At 36.7% G+C, this 17,875-nt stretch overlaps 1 protein-coding gene across 5 annotated transcripts in view; it reads left to right on the top strand.

Annotated features, from left to right (window-relative positions):
• LOC107263675 (synaptotagmin-7) overlaps positions 1 to 17,875 on the top strand; it is a 201,418-nt gene that overhangs the window by 96,353 nt on the left and 87,190 nt on the right. For 3 of the 5 annotated variants that reach the window (XM_025081023.1, XM_015731144.2, XM_015731141.2), the window contains one exon: positions 9,056 to 9,306. In XM_025081023.1, the coding sequence (XP_024936791.1) occupies positions 9,062 to 9,306 (245 nt within the window). In that variant the 5' untranslated portion in view covers positions 9,056 to 9,061. Of the gene's footprint in view, positions 1 to 9,053; positions 9,307 to 17,875 lie in introns of all 5 variants that reach the window. The other 2 variants (XM_025081021.1, XM_025081022.1) reach the window with 1 other exon arrangement.

Here is a 17,875-nt window from a genome sequence, read left to right as displayed (position 1 = left end):
TAAATGTTAACGTAGAAAGTAAAGAAATTCTTCCGTGGGAAACTAGAAAAGGGAAGAAGAGACTCTTGGGGAATATTTCGTAATTGCACTGTCATTCTGGTTATTGAATATCAATTAATTTTACTAATTATATCAATTGTAATCGTAATTAGTGGAATTGATATAATTGACTGGTATAGTCGAACCAGGGTTTATGGTTCATGAATTTGGGTTGATCAATTATATAAGAATCAATCGACCAATTGCTCTCATCGACCAACCAAATTCATGAACCATAACCGTCGTTCAGCTACGTAATATTGCGAGGAATCATTATTTTGTCATGCTTTTTAAGTTTCTACCATTTAGAAATCCTATAAGATTCAATTATACTTGCCTAACAAACAATTATAATATGAGGGATGTCATTATTTTTTTTTTTCAACACCATATACAACTTTTCGTTTTCAAGCAAATCAACTAAGGTCACTCAAGCGCGAATGCGAATTTTCATTTGTTACGGTTTACTGAAACCTCTCGCACACTTTTCCAACTTCCTTTGCATTATGTAAGCTTGAATTCATCGTTTTTTTTTTTCCCGAGAAGTAATAATAAAAAGTACGAAAATTATTTTCTGCATTTCAATATTCAAATTGATGCCTATAGTGCATTGTATCTATGTATTTCTAATGAAAGTTTAGAGAATCGTTGACCATCGAGGTACTGGATTATGTATAGACACGCATATACATATATACATAGTTCAGGTTATATTATTGCTTTCTAGATATATGTTATTATGATCTTGTAAATATTAACGAAATTTATGTTCATATATGATCGACTTACGAAGATATATGATCTTGTTAAACATTAACGAAAATTCTTACTCATTAATTCAGCCATTGGCATTAACAGTTGGAGCGGCGATAATAAAGCACTCACTATCATTAAAAAGAATTAGATTACCATGTCTTGCGTTGCAATATTACGCAATTGACGCTACCCCTTAATAATACAGCTTTTCGTACAATAGATCGTGCCATGGTATCGCTGAGACGTGGAGAATACAAATTTAAAAGATATACATTTATCGATTATTCTGTTGATTATACAGGTATATAAAAAAAGGGTCTTGAATTCTTCTTTTATCGGGGTTTTGGTACTAAAGGAAGAATATGTGAATCGATGGAAATCGCTGTCACTTGTGCTCTCTGAGTTTTATATGAATTTTTAGAAATTTATCACAAAAATTCTAATTCCAGAATAAAGAACATCACCTGGAATGAAGGCATTCATTTTTTCTCTGTAACAGAATCACCTTGATGTGCATTAGATTTTAGATGCGATCTACACAGTTTCACAGAATTCAGGTGGAACCAATAGATGCTTTCATAAGTATTGTAATTGTCACTTTTACAATGCGAATAAATCAAAATAAGTTAGTACTTACGTTTCAATATGTCGACGGTATATTCGTATATTATTGTATGTTTGACATTATGGTATGCTGCATTCGAAAATGTTCCTCGTATTCTGTAATATAATTATAATCATCGACTCATTCATGAGTGTATTTATATATAGAGTGTATGCGATAGATAGAATCTGGTTATAAAAGCTTAATACTTTTTAAATTGAATATCATTAATCATTATGAATCTTGAAATACTTTATGGTCACATTTCTTATAAACTCTTGCGAGGTATCGTAGTCGAATTTTGGTACAGTCCTATTCCATTTCGTCTAATCTCACATTTTTCGTCCTGATCAACTTGGATAACCATCCCGTATGTATATGTATGTTTATCACACTTAGTGTCTCTTATCGTTTCATTTAGTCACTTTTCACTCGTTGCATTCTCCATTCTACCGCCGATCCCATATCCTTTCTTATGGGATATAACGGTAAGACGAACAGAGGGAGAGACCGGGAATACCCATAAATGAAATTGAATTCTTAGCCATGTCAAGTTGCTGTCTTTCGAGATGAGCAATTTCCCAAGTATTTGCTTTGCGGTATAGACGAGTGGGTACACGAGTTAGGGGTATAGGCGTATGTTAGCATGATTGAATAATTAAAAAAGAAATACGTAGATTAAAAGAGAAGGGAATTGTTTGAATAAAATTAAACAAGTAGAGTAGGGGCTGATGCTTTTGACAATCGTTATGTCATTACGCTGGAAATAAATTTCAAGGGAATTCATGTTTTGTAAAGCGGATTTGCTCATATTGAGGTGAACTGCAGGAATCCGGTTAGGTGTTGGTGTTATGCTCTGTGAGACGAGTCTGTAGAATAGGTGTACTCCAGCAGGGTAGATACAGTTAAACCGCACCTGGTATCGACCGGGTTCCGCGAGGCTGTGCCCCTGAGGCTGGCCGGGACTCAAATCGTACGATTTCCTCCACTTGAAAGTTTGTCTTTTTTCCTTTCATTTTTAGTTTACAACTTTATACGTTTTTGAATATCAACTGGTCACTTTTTGGAGTAGAGCTTTTTACTTTTTATACTGACTGTTTTTCGTTCCGTGAATTTCGACTGTTAGTGGTATTTTTTGAAAAATTTCATCAGTTGCCAACTTGACAACAAATATTTATATCGACGACTCGTATTGTAATTTCTTTTATCACATTGATATTTTACAATAGGGTAAAACGTCGTAGGTAAACAATATTATGTTTCCGTTACACGTACCTCATCTTATTTCTTGTAGCATCTTTAAGATCGTCTTGACTCATAGAATTCAAAATGTTATCTCATTGATTGACTGTCAAAAGAAACCCACTTGTATTTGTAACGTATAACTTACCAAATACAATTTACTTGTCCCAATAAAACTCTGTAAGCCAACTACGAAAACTTTTTTAATCCGCAAGGTATGTCAGCTCTGTCCGGGGAAAATGGAATTTCTCGAACGGTCTGCACCTTGTGTAAAATGGCACCCTCTACTTTTCGTCTGATTATGTGGGCGCACGTCGATCACTCGAGTAAAGTTTATTATTAGCTAGACGCGCGTGCAATGACAACAAGTAGTAATATGAGCAACGAATGAAGCTTGGAAATTGTGAATCGCGCTTAAGAGACGGAGAAGACAAAAGCTTTGTGTGCGAATGGAACGTGACTTTTTTTTACCCAAGTCGCATCTGTAACCTGTACATACAAAGCTGTGGGTTTAGGATAAACGCCCGAAGCTATATAACTGTTTACAGGATTTACGTATTATACATTTTTGTAGCATAAAAGTTAATGTCGTTGTATTTGCGTATAAGCAGCATTTAGGTAAATCAGTGTGAACGAGTATCTAGAATTTTTTATGTCAACTGATTGTGTTTAGGGATTGGTTAGGTTGAGTATAAAAATTTCAAGAGATCATAGCACGTATGCGTATTATTCAATCACATGGGTATACGTACGTTACGAAATGGAAAGTTGGAAGATGTAGGATTTTTCGAAATCGAGCCCTCTTAGGCATATCAATGGAAAACTAGTACCGTCTTTTAATTCAATCAGCATAAAAACAGAATTTCTTTTCAGAAGTTTTATTAAAATAAAACCTTGTCCGAAGTGAAATACCTTGTTACTTATTCAACATTTTTTTACTTTTCTTTCTATTGATATTATTTTCTCAAAATTCCTATAAGCTCGTTAAACTTTTGAAATTTCTTATTACTGTCGAATATATTTTCCATTCCTTTTTAAAAATAAAATCGTTTTCATTTTATTATACTTTGATACGCTTTCGCATTATTTATAGTATCCTAATAATCTACTTTTTGTCGATTTTCAAATTAATTATTGAATTAATTTCGTTACTGTGGCACAGCACTGGATGTGCTCTGCATTGTGTAGATTGTTTACGTTGTTAGAAATAATATTTAGTTTTTTTTTTAACATTCAAATTATTTTGTTCGTCGACTGGAAAACGTATCCTATGAACTGTGGACTTGGAAAATATTGATTTGAAGATAGAATAAATCAGTAGACGTTTTCTTTTTACGGTTTTTGCATGAGATATATTTATATCCTTTTTTGTATTTCGATAATCCAATCGAACTTCGGGATAAAATTTATGGAGTGGATAACCATCCACAGACTGGACCTTTTTATTTACTAAAATTCTTTATAAGTCCATCGTCCTGTAGAGGTTATTACTTGACACTTGCGGACTTCACTGAATAAAAAATGCAATGCGAATAACGAGGCTGCTTCCCAAATTTATTTGCGCTAGAATCTAACATGAAGCTAATTGAAAACAGTTATTCCAGTTCGAAAAAAAATATTTCATTATAAATTTAATTTATTGACTATATCTACAAGATATTGTATATAATGCATAAATATTAAATAAATATTGAATATACCGAAGATTGTGTGTAAAAAAATATATTCAGTTTTGTCACCAATCGAAGCGTCACTTACAATTAATATCGCGCTTACTCCGACTAAAAAAGCTGTCTAGCTTAATATTTTTATGGAGTCTTCAATTTCAATAAAAAATGGATATATTCGTTATATATATTATAACGGGGTACCCGGCTCGTCTATTATTTATTTTTCGGTCATTCCTAGGTGGTATCCCCTCCAGCTCTGTAACGCCACGTTACAATATATATATTGTGACGTGATTTTTCGAATCACGGTCCCAAGGCGGCTCCGACTACCGATACAGATAACGTTCTCGATTTCTGGTTCCCTTCGGGTCGCCACCCTGCTCAGAAGCTACGCTCTCGGATTGATTCGTATAGTTATGTCAAGGCTCTCGTAAGATTTCGTTATGGTTTAGTTGAGGTCGAGGTGCTCGAATCTGCCGTGGGGAGATGGTCTCGACGTACCGAGTTGCCCGGCAGAGGAGACGACCCGACGGAGATGTCTCCACCTACCGTCATCAGCACCTACGGTTGCGTTTCTCGATTTTACGCGTCCCCAAAAATCGACAGGATCTGTTAAGCTATCGCCTCGTCCGATAGGTTCCGTCAGAGCTCTCGTTCTTGGTGGAGTTGGGCCTGTTCCACCCCAACTCCCAGTTTATACCGGCTCGTCAGTTCCCGGTGAAAAAAGAATTGGCTGGCGCCCGCCTGGCTTGCGGATGCACGAACGACGGGTGGACGTCCGAAGGTAACGTAGGTTGGTTCTCGAAGATAGTTCGTTCTCGGATGCTTTGCTATCGGTGTCGAGTTAAGGAAAAGAATTACGTTACAATATATATATTTACTTACATTCAATTCTACGTACGTTAAAAATCAAGTATATCCCAAAAGTATTACACGATGTTTCTAGGAAAACTGATTTGTCTTTTTCATTCCACAGAAAAAATATTGACACTTTTCACATTTCTCAAAATTCGTCCCATCTGTATTTATGTCCTGTTGCATAAAAAAGTTTAATTCTCAAGCTTTCTCGATTCGTCGAAACAATATCAAATTTATTGGATTTGATTCTTTTCGATACCCGATAAGCATAGTTACAATATATGTCGCTATCAGAATTTTTTATTACATCGTAGCTTTCCCGAGGGGCGTAGAATAATAATAATTATTATTACTATGCTGTATCATGCGTGTCACGTGTAGAATGAAACTCAAATATTCTTTTTATTATTAAATTTAATCCTTCGAACATTCTTTTCTTTATGTGTTGCTTAACCTGATTTGGCATGAGATAGGTCTTATGATCGATCGTGAGGGAGGATAGTATTGTTTAATGACGTATCTTCAGGAAGATATTGCTCTCTATACTAGTTAAGCTCTTCTTCTTGGCGTAGCACATATACGTATAACGATAAATACACCGTAAATACATGCGACCATAAACGTCCAATCGCATTTAATCTACATGTTGGTGTCGTAAATTTATAACGTTCGGTAAAGAAAATAAATGAAATTACTTTCGAAAGAGTTCGTTTTCAATAAAATCATAAGTATCGTGTACATACAGCATCTCATTCGTAATAGTTATAGCTGTTGAGAAAATTTAACGCTTTTGGTATTTTGTCGAAAGTTTTCAAAGGATCTACTTATGGGATCAAGACTTTAATTGTTGATCAAGAGACTCAGCCGAGTCTCCCGCCAAGTACCGGCATCAAGGAATCACCTAAAGTGTTATTAATTATTAAATGACTATTAAAGCATAATTAAATACGGGAAGCAGTAGTAATGTAAAAGAGTAGCGAAAACGTTATAGGAAATTTTGAGAATACAATTAAAATGATGGGCCAGTGCTAGATAATATAATAGGCAGACATGTAGTGGCTTATGTACTTGGTATTAATAATATGATTTGAATACTTTTTGTTAGAGGAATTCACAGCATTTCTGTACTTGGCGTAATTTTTTGCGTGTAAGTGTTTTTTTGGGGTATATGAGACCTCAAGTGTATTGTGTTAACTCCTTCGCTGCTATTTTCTTAAAGATTTCGTTTGGGATAAGTCATCGTTGTGAATTATATTGACATTATTGTTTCTCTACGATCTTTTTTTATCACAATATAGGTATATTCGTTACTATTGTGTATTGGAATATATTGAACGTGACACATATTATATTTTATGATATTTGTGCATTTAATTATTTTATCTCATTGATAGATGAAACGACTTTGTCAAGTGTTATTTTGAGTTTATAAAATTTGCCCAGATTTTATACGTTAATCAAATATGTATATCCGGTTCAGAAACACGAATTGAAATTTATTTGTCATCTTTTCGTTTTATCTCTAAAAGAAATTGTAATATGTAAAGCATGCTATGTTGTTTCGTGCTACAAGGCTTCTTGAACTAAATGCATGTTTATGTGAAAAATTATTGTTTTAGGCTTTTCTATTGATATTAAGATTTGTGTCAGCAATGAAATGACTGTTATGATTTTTATGGGTCATGGTCAAAGAATCGGAGAAAATTTATATCGTAGTTAATTATAATTTATGTTAACAGTATTATATAAAATAAAATAATGAATAGTAATTTTGCAGAGATATGTCTGTCATCAAATTGAACGAGGTAAATTAATAAATTCAGAATATAAATTCATATCATTAAACGTAACGAGTAAAATTTCATTAGAATGTATTAGTGCTGGAGTTCGATTATGAAATTGTGGATAGAGAGAAAAATTCAAAATGCAGTTTCGATATTAATATTTGTATTTGTTATTATTCGCCGTAGCAGAGAAATCTGTTGAAATGGTGACAGTGACGTAAATATCGAGTATCTGTCAGTTATCGTGTTCATTATGGTAATTATGAGCTGGTAAGGGATGGCTGGGGCTAGTTGTAAGAGGAATATGTTGCGACAGTCCGTCTATCTCGTAAAGGAAAAGATGGGGGTTAACGGGGAAAGGGGTGTTTGCCTTAATCGACAGTTGCACGTCTGTCCCTTATGGGAGCAGGGGTGCGCATACTACTTATCGGGCTCATATACATAAGTATTTATTTGGTAAATATTTTTTTGCATACAACCCAAGTTAATTTTATCTTCCACATATTTCGTTTAAATAATCCTTGAATGTGTAATTTACACTGTGGACTTTATTTTTGTCACTTATTGAAATATTTTAGACATTATTTTGACAATTCTTATAATTATTTGGTATAAGGGTATTTGCCATGCGATTTGGGTACAATTTTTTTTTCAATGTCCATTTATGCCTATTGCTCTTCCATTGATTGACGACAAAATGAACTGCACCAGAAACCTCACTTTGGGGTAAAAAGTTTCATTACGTCTCATGAAATTAAAAAAAAAAATATATAAATTTCCGACAGAAAAGAAGACAATTTTATCTGTAACCTAATAAACTTGAATGGTTTCTACGTTATAGGAGCTAAAAATAAATTAGAATCGATCATGTATATCGGGATATATTTAGAATTTTTTGAAAAATGTTTCAACTAGCTCCAGTTGAGTCTAATTTCTTTTTTGTAGAAAGTGCATGAAATACGATAAAGAGCAGCAAGCGTGCTTTGATTTGCATTCGAGCTGCAACAAATCAATACTGACTCAGTATCGAATTGATTCGATACTCAGTGCCTTTGACTTTTCACGTTCGTTTCAATGCCAAAGAAGCAAATTGAATTTCGCTTTGAGTGTGATGCTTTATCGTTCATCTTCTTATTACTACCGAAATGGGATTCTTCTGCTTCAATATATCCCTGTCATTTGCACATCGTACTTTTTTTTTAAATTGATTTCGATATACGTATATAGATGGATACATACGAATACGTACATAGCATTGTCTGTGGTGCATCTGAATATTTACCATTGTACGTTATTTATAAACTAACAATAAAACTATGTACGACACAGTCAGTGATCGTCATTTAAAGTAAAACTTGGAATTTAGCTATATTAAATTATCGCTAATAAACAAGCTAAATGGGTAGTAGAAACGTCGAAATTTCGGCGAATTACAAAAAGGGAATGCGAGGTGAGTAATGGTTAATCTGCGTGATGTTACCTCGAGCGAAATTCTCGAGTGATCAAATTAGTACGAATTCGCCAATAACCTTTTAAGCCCGAAAAAGCGTGTTACTATTTAACACTTTGAGATTTCTACGAATTATAAGATACGAAAACGGTGTTACGAGTTATCAACCATAGAACCAAATGGCTGATTTAATTTGCCTCATTTAATGATGAATCCGTCGCTTTAATTTTGTCTAATAATCCTGAATAATAAATTATATTGAATATCATGGAATTGCATGCAATCTGGCGTCGTATATGTACATCGTCTTGTGATTCTGATTCTATCCCATAGGTTTTATATATGAAAAGTAAGGTATGCAACATCATGTAACGAGCAAGTATTTAGACTACGTATGGTACATATCCTGTATGCAGGTACATAATATATATCTCATATGAAACTCACGGTAAAGCCGTTACATGATCTCGTGGAAAGTTCATTTCATTATACATGTCACATCTGCGATGATATTACTTGAGTAGAACGTTTTAAGCTAATTGCAATAAATATTATTTCCTTTCAATTCGTAGAGATTCTAACTAAACTTGCTCGATAATATATACATTTTTAAATGTAAAATTGTATTACAATGTTTGGTTCGCTTTTTCAGGTGGGCATGGAACGGAGGGACGCTATCTTGACTGCCGTTTTCGGGACGGTAGGAGCTGTCGGGGTGCTCGTGGGTCTTGGATTGGCAGTGTGGCTTTACTTGCGCGCAAGGAAGTCAAAGCAGCGCGATGGCGATCTGGAGGATCAGAACGAGAACGGAGAAGGAGCGAGTAGCAGTCAGCAGCAACAGCCCGTTAAGAAGAACGGATTTCTCAATCTGAAGACACCGCTCATTAGTACGAAAGCACTTGGGTGAGTGAGAACTTTAACTTTCTTGGGTGTTTCAATTTATTTCCATTTAAAGTTTCACGACAAATTCTTACTTTAAATTGCTCTTGAGATTGGGATTGTCTTGGGATCGCATGGAGGACTTTTGTCTAATTACCAAAAAAATTACTTATTCCCACTGCAGTAAGTAAGGTTGACCTGAGATCTGTCAAATGGTAATGTAGAATATCCAAGTGAAGAAAATCGCAAGTAGCTGAAATTCGTAAGACATTTTTTGCCAAAAAGGCGTTGAAGGTATATTGTGCAAGATTAATAATCATTTTGACATTACTTTTGCTATGGCTAATCAAAAACTAAAGGAGCAAAGAAACTCGATCATTTTTACGTGCGAAGTTCAAATTTGAATTTTTGGTTGACGATTTGCTTTGCGAGTTTAAATTAATCATTGTACTTATGTACAAGTAGTGTTAAGGTGTTTGTCAAGATTTACTTGGAAGTTCTACGTTACCATTCGTGCTCCCGAGTCTTCTTCAGGAAATTGAGCTTCTGAGCTTTCATCGAAGTTTAGTTCTCTCCCGTCGATATTTCTCATGGTTGTGCATTGGATCTACGCTAGTAACTTTCCTACATGAAAAGCTTATTTTCGAATACCGACAGAGTACTGTGAATTTCCATATTCATTTGAATTTACCGACTGAGGTAAGCTTGCAAGCTTTATCCACGTCAGCCCGTTATCGACTGAGGTACTGTTTTATCATAAGAGGTTATCCGTATTAATAATGTTATCCATAGAGTGCTTAGATATAAAAAGAAATATATTTTACTATACCTACTGATATGGTATACGGTTATCACGTGTACACAAATTAAAAATACTTTGCGGATAATACAAGGATTTAGAGCTTTATCATTAAAGCAACTTGCGTAAACAAGTTGATTAAAATATTGCCACATCCACAATCAAGATGTCTAAGTTTTTAAAAATACATCACGGTTTCTTTTATTGAAGCAATCAGAAACAGTAAGGCACCTCTAATTTTCCATTAATTTAATTCAGTCTTGAAAAAAATCCGTAAATCCGAAAGCTCGTTTGTTTTCCGAGATAATGGCCCTTGTGCACTAGGGCTCAGCACACGAAATACTCAAATTTTTTTAGGACTAGCAAATTAGTAATGAGACTATCGCCGATTAAATTTTCCTGAAAAAAAAAAAGGTGAAAGGGATACTACAGACTATCAATCTTCCGTTTTAGCATGCACGAGCAAACGTAGAGATCAAGAAATTCCTCGATAGATCATCAATTTTATTTACCGCCATACGATTACGCCCTATTGATTACAGTTTTCCGCATTTAGGTTACGTGGCTTGTCGTGACATTTTCATTATTGATTGTTTCCTTTATTTACAAAGGATCCAGGAGGTACACGCTTGTCTTTTGACAACGTGAAAGCGCGTGAATTTAATTTACCAATACCGATCACCCCCCAGGCAGAATATGTTTGTTTCGATACTCTCTCGATCCATCTGCTTGTCTTACCTTAATTTGTTTATAAAAAAAATATTCAAATATTGCATAATCGATAATGCGCTTAACAAGAATCGCCGTTAAATATTTCCACCCAAGTCATTGTAACTCGCGAAGTTGACCTGAAATGTTACTTTTTAATATGAACTCACATTATTTACATCTTGCGGACGAACTGCTTCGAAATCCTAGTAATTCGCATGATCCACCATCCGTAAACTTTTCGATTCCTCAACGTCGCTACAAGTATAGTTAAGTTCGGGTCTCCTGGCTCGGCTACAGAATCGCGAAATGTTTCGTGAACTCAAAGTGAAAACAATGACGGCACAAATGGAAAACCGTCTGGCAGTGAATACAGCAGGGAGCAAATGTAGGCAGATACCGCGGCCCAGCGCGCGGAACTTTGAATGCACGACTTTGGATAATTCGACTTTGTCCCGTAACATCAACCTATCTTTTGCTACGTGTCCTGTAAGATCTACCAAGTTCCTGCTCATCAGATGTATTTGAACAGCCAGGCTTTCTAGTTCTGCCTCTGTCCCGCTGTATACTCCCTTCCAACTTCTACACTGCTCTGGGATTTTCCAAAGAACACAAGCTACTCCGAACTCCCCCGTTTCACGGAACTTTATCATTGTTCCTCGACTTTGGCAACGATCGGCTCATCGTCGCCGGGTTGTAAACCAAACGTTGTCTTATCCGAGAAACGACGTATTACGTCCTTGGGGATAGTCGTTGATACGTCAGCGAAAAAGAAATTGACGTGAATCCCCCAAACGGGACACGTCACTCCTTTCGACGAGATCGAGCAATCGCTAATCAATCGTACACCCTTGTCACGCAAGGAAAGCAGTCATCGATTTGGGGTTAACTATGGAGAGCAACTTGAAAAATTCAAGGTACGAGGGTGGTAGTTAAACATTGTCTTTCTTTTCTTCTCTCTCTTTTCGTTTATTTCTAGGGGTTGCTAGATCCATCAGGGTCCATGTAGGTATACGTGTATCTGCCTGATGTTACAGCTGAGACTCCTAATCGATCCCGCGCGACATAGAACGTCTGTTTCAGGGAACTAATTTTAAAATGGAAATTATAACAAAGGAGGTTTTATACGAGCGACTGCACGATGTCTAGCAACTACGGATATTCGGAAGCGTAAAAAAATGTCTGAACAATGGAAGACCCGGGCGTTACGAGCTCGCGTTTCAGAAGCTGGAACGGATGTGCTACAAAATTCAGTAGAACAAAAAAAAAGAAATATAATACAAGCTGTGATATCTCGCTGTGACAATCCGTCGATTTTCAATTTCTCCACCGTTTTGGTTATATTACACTTTGAGCTCTGCTTATATATAGATATTATATAAGTGTGTTTATGCGCATCTGGACCTTTGTGCTTGGTTAATTATCTTTCGAGTGATCCTCGCATTCGTCGCGAGATGAAATTACATCGAATCAAGTCGCTCGAATTTCGTAGAAAGTTTAAGTCGCGTGAACATTGGCACGACGATTGAACCTACTGCCGCCAGAAGTCTCACTTCGAAGTTAATCAGGAATGTTGGAAAACGATTTTTGAGAAAGTTCAACTTCTGAGACACGACCGGTGTTTGATTATCGACCGAAGTAAAAAGGGCTTGTTTACGTAAAATAAAATAGCAAAGTTTGACAAGAAATCACATATTGACACGTCCCGTCGGAAAAACTCAGATAATTCCGATTTAGGTCACACTCGCAGTTTCGCACATCAGACAAATTCTATTTCCAGTCAATTTCTCGTACTACATTCTTCTAATGACTTGTTCCGTAATACACGTATCGAGTAATCCGTATTTTTCGATTCACGCCGTGTCACTGTACAACTTATGTCTTATGCCAGGGATGAAATGTTTTTGGAAAAATTTTTAGTTGAATATTCGTCTGGATGACAATGTACTCGTGTGATTTATCCCTGCGGCGTAGTCACTGGCGAACACGAGTTCTTAGCGCTCACGTGAATACGCTGAAATTTGTGTCAACGCCCATGCATTGTGATCTTCGTACCGGTAGTACCTTTGTTCCGTCTTCGCTGTCGCTCTTCTAGCCAGGGTACACCGTAACGTATACAACATATTTGAATTCGAGAAATTCTCCTTTGAGCCAGGCAAGTCTGCGTACGATATCCCACGCGATTGACTTAGCGATTAAGGAAGCCGACAGAGAAGCAGGAAAAAATTGGCTGAGAGGAGCGCGTTACGTAATATAAAATGAACCCTCGCGATTGTAAATGAAACAAAGGCACTAAGGTCTATGCCGAAGCCAGACAATGTGCCCAGATTATTGTTACGCTTCAGGGTTTAAGGAAACTTTGGACTGTACGTAAGAGACGGAGATCGATGGAGCGCGGCATAAGTATGAGAGAAAGAGAGAACCGAGCGAAAGCTCAGACTGTGCCTTATTATTATCGGAGTGCGATAATGAATGCATCGCTGTCATTTGAAATGATTATCATAATAACGAGATGAAAAATTAAACCGTTACTGAAACTTTTGACAATGGATTGTAATTAATCGAGTCGAGCCAATGCCCTCGCGAGCTAAATTCCGATAATTACGTTTAATTGCTTCGCTTCACCGCGAGGGACGATTTTTGCATCTCGACGAGGCTGGAAAAGTCCACGTAGATGTTTTGCAATTTTACTTGATTCACTATCAATGAATATTATTTCGTTCCGTGGTACTATTTTTACAATTTTCTTCAACCCGGGGATGGTGGCAATTTTGTTTCTCCATTTGATAACTCATTGGGTTTCGGTGTTTCAAACACCTCACGAATACGTATATGGTTAAAGATGCGCCTTAGCAAATATTGTATCGTACTTCTTTATTCTCCATTCGTTTATTTCTTTACCGCCGACGGATTTAAATTTCTAATAAATCCAAAATTATCCTGAATAAACAGTTTTATCTCCATCGGACACTTCCTGATGCTGATAGCCAACTGAGAGTGATCTAATTAGAGTTTTTTACCAGTCAGCCAATTACTCAGTTTGCAGCCGAATAAACCATCCTGGCAGGTGATGGTTAATCACGAAGGCCTTTAAAATCAAACGATCATACTACCAGTTACGGCTTCTCGTTTAATATCGTCAACAGATTTTCACTGTTTCAACGAAGACGTTCAGATGTGACACGTCACTTGCTAATCTGATCGTCAGCATTACTTTCGGCCTTAGAATATCAACCAATAAAGATTCCTTCAACTAGAGACCCGCGAAGAAGAACAATTTGCCTGAAATCTCAATACAAAGGAATCTTTCGTTTATCGTTCTCTCTCTCATTTTTCTTGCTCAAGAAAATATAAAGAAACTCGATCACTAATCTGTTTCTTTATGCATTGTTGAATGTTAGTAAGGTAGAAAATACATGTGCATTATTATGACCGTCACTGGTGATCCTGCTTATATACAGTATATGCAACGACGTATGCATTTCTCTCTGTAGGGTTGGCCTTGCACGTTGAAACTGCAATGGCTCTCATCGCGGATCAATACGCGAGTCCGAGTCAGACAGGACAAGGCGAAGTTAGAAAAAAAGTAGAACAAAAATGGTAGACGATGCGCGAATGAGTATTTTCGAGTAATCCCCGGCCCTTGGACTTGCTAAAAGAAAAGACTCTCACGAGTAAAGGGTATATTGCTAGTGTTAGAAGGAATACGAGAAATACCTGTCGTATATAATATATACGTATATCTGGTACGTAGTATATACATATAGTACATACAGTGTATATATATTTTATCTTTACTTTTATTCCACTATCGTAAAGCACTATTCCAGCAGTGAGGAACGATGAAAACTTTCGAGTGGCTCACCCTGTCGGAACCAACTTCCGTTCAACGAAATGCTCTGGCTGACCTTTCATTTGATTTTTCACACGGTCGGTTTTTCCGCCTATCGATTTCACGGCAATAATTCACGAGAGCAGGAAAAGAGCCTTCCTTCTTCTCTCATTCGCTTTTTTCGCCTCCAGAAGTAGAACAAACGAGAACAAGATTACGCGTCGAGTTATCGAGATCAGGGCGTGCACATGGGTACTCTGTTGAAATTAAAATTCCATATCCGCGTAATAATATCATTCCGAAACTTCGCACGCATTCGTGCTTGAAATGAGATTCCCACCCATTTCACGTGCATAGTTTGACGCGTCTCCAATACGCCGTAAAACAGTAATATCATACGTTACCATGTAAATGGACCGTGGGGTGTACACTTATAAATCTTATGGGAACTTTTACATTTATCGGTTAGCTTGGTGCACGTGCACTTAGACATACCGCAACTGTCACGTAGTCGCAAGTGCAAATATCGCTTGGTAGTTTCACTCGTTTTTTTTTCTCTCTCTCGGTTGGTCTGGCCTTCAATTAACGGGAAATTTAATTAAAAGTGAATCATGCCACTTTGACTTCAGAGCTATAGCTCGGACATCGTTCTACAATTGTTCCTTTCTAACTGAGTGAGATGTCCTGGCGTGTGTTGCTATGGTAACGTGTAGCGCCGAGTAACGACTACTGGACCATGGGTGCGTGTTATCGCGCAATTATTTTTCAAGATATTGTCTGGTTTATCTATAAAAAAAATGGGCATATAGTTTTGTATTTCACTTGGGATCCTTTAGGTCAAAGTTTATGTATTGACTCATCCTGTAGGAAGTGGAGGACGTAAATCATGAGTGATACGGGGCGTTACCCGTTGATGCTGAGGATGTTGTGGATGCACGTGTTGCCCAAACACCGAACGCCGATACGCTTGATATATCGTTTTGTCCTATGTGTGACATGTTTATGTGTTGCTGCATGTGTCGCGATTCGCATGAGAAGAGTGGGCGTTATTGGAAATTAATGATTTTCCCTGTAAGGATCATACTTATTATTTTACGTGGCATGCAGGACACAATGTAATGTCGATCGGCCAATAATTAATTACGTTCGATTCGTTTTCTATTGAATTTATTATTTTTTGCGCAAATCAAATTTTTTTTTTAAGTTGGACTAATTTCTCTTGTGACGTCGATTAACGAAAAACATTATATTTCGATGTTATTTTATTTCGCGATTTTGAATTTTTTATGTTCGTATAAATAATTAGTACACACACGACGAAGCAAAGGACCTTTACGCTTCTTTAATATTTTTCGGTAAAACTTTATGTACGCTTATGTTTTTCAGTCTTTATCATAATTTTAAGTTTTATCTACGACTAACATTTATTTGTATTTACACGTGTACGACCAAGTTCATGGCAATCGATTTTTACGTTTCATAGACGCGAGAAGAAATTTTTATTTCCGATTATAAACACCCATCGTCCACTGATCTTGAATTCCGTAGGACATCTATTGATCAGTCGGAATTCTCGATGCGATTAGATAGGAGAATATAAAGTTCCATTAGGATCGGAATTAGTACCGCAAGACAGTGTTCGATACTATTGTGTTATAACAAGCTTTTCATAACGCAACGTAACAATGTTATTTTTGAAGGTAGTTATAATTAACGCAATCCTGGAATCTTGTCACTTTAATTATTTACGCGGCTCATTATCATACATTTGTCGAAAATGTAATTTCGCATCCGAAAGCCTCAAAGGAAAATATAATTCGTAAACTCAATTTCTACGTATTCTCTTCGTACAAGAGTCACGTATAAAAGACGGTACTGATGAAAATGACGATTTCGATCCCTATCAAATAATTTCTCCATTACAAATCTGATAAAGGAACCGATGGAAAAGGTATACATCTTTCATCGGAGCATCGTCCGACAGATACACGACATTGCTTTTAAACGTTCCGCTTTTATATGGATTTAGAGACACAGCCGATCCTCGTACAGTCAACGACTTGAAAGCCACTTACCCCCCGGCAGACACCCTCGCAAGTTAAACGCCTCGATATTCTTCAATTTATGATATTATTCTTCAATTAGAAAATACTTTAAAGACACAGGTTATTTTATCTCATCGTATCTTATACTGTTTATCTAGAAATAGTTTCCATCGATATTAAAAAAAAAAACCGTGATGATTTCACCCCAACTAGTTCACGTGACAATTTCGACATGCTCTCCTTTCCATTCATCACCCTCGATGAGCTTGCAGTTCCGATGCACCGTGCCCAATTGAAATTTTAAGGACGATTCTTTTTCGATGGTTCGCTCCTGAATTAACTTTCCCGTGAAATCCTTTGTTTCACTCCAGTTACAATGTCCAACCCTGTAAAGACTTTCTACAGAGTGATGATTACTCGCTAAAGCTTGTCGCTCCTTCAGTCAAGTGTCCTGTGCTTTGAATAATAAGCTACTCGCCTTTGTAAAGCTCTATAGTCTTCGTTCGCCAAGGGATTTGATCGCAAGCTGTGAATAATGTTCGAAACTGACGTCAAAGCTTTGCACGAAACTTCCATGCATGGTTATACACGTTGCACGGTGTATACTCCCTTAGTACTGCAAGCTCCTTACAAGACGTTCTCTAAGGATTTCAAGCAATCCGTGTTATCGACTACGTAAGCATTTCAATAACCAGGCCTCCGTTTGTGCTGACATTCCAAAACTGCACTGAATTTACGATGACACCAGATTCGTAATCAAATTTAATTAATAGTAATTGTAAAATTCCACGTACCCTCATTATAACCATATCGGTATAGACAGCTCATCCAATATGTGCATTAGTGCTTGGATATCGATCACACTACGCATACTTTGCTTCTTTCTCTTATTTTATGACGTAGTGGAATTGCGAATCACTCGAAAGCTTTCAAGCTTTAATACATCCGTGCTTATTAAAAAATCTTAAGAATTGTCACTATAATCCCTACGTTGTTCGTCGAACTCGTTCCTTAAGGATGAAGCAAGTCGGGCTGTGGAGCAATCCGTGAATTTCTGCCTCAAAACTATTTGCATGTACTCGAGTAAAGCTTCAATGCGAAGTTCGATGCTCGTCTTATTCCAGTATGCATAGCACGTTGTCTACCACGCGTTACCAGGCTAGACAATTAGGACTGCAGTTCCCGTTGCATATGGTGATTTCATGATCT

The sequence above is a fragment of the Cephus cinctus genome, unplaced genomic scaffold (assembly GCF_000341935.2).
Source record: "Cephus cinctus unplaced genomic scaffold, Ccin1 Ccin1_scaffold0160, whole genome shotgun sequence".
Lineage (NCBI taxonomy): Eukaryota > Metazoa > Arthropoda > Insecta > Hymenoptera > Cephidae > Cephus > Cephus cinctus.
This window is presented reverse-complemented; position numbering and strand designations above follow the sequence as displayed.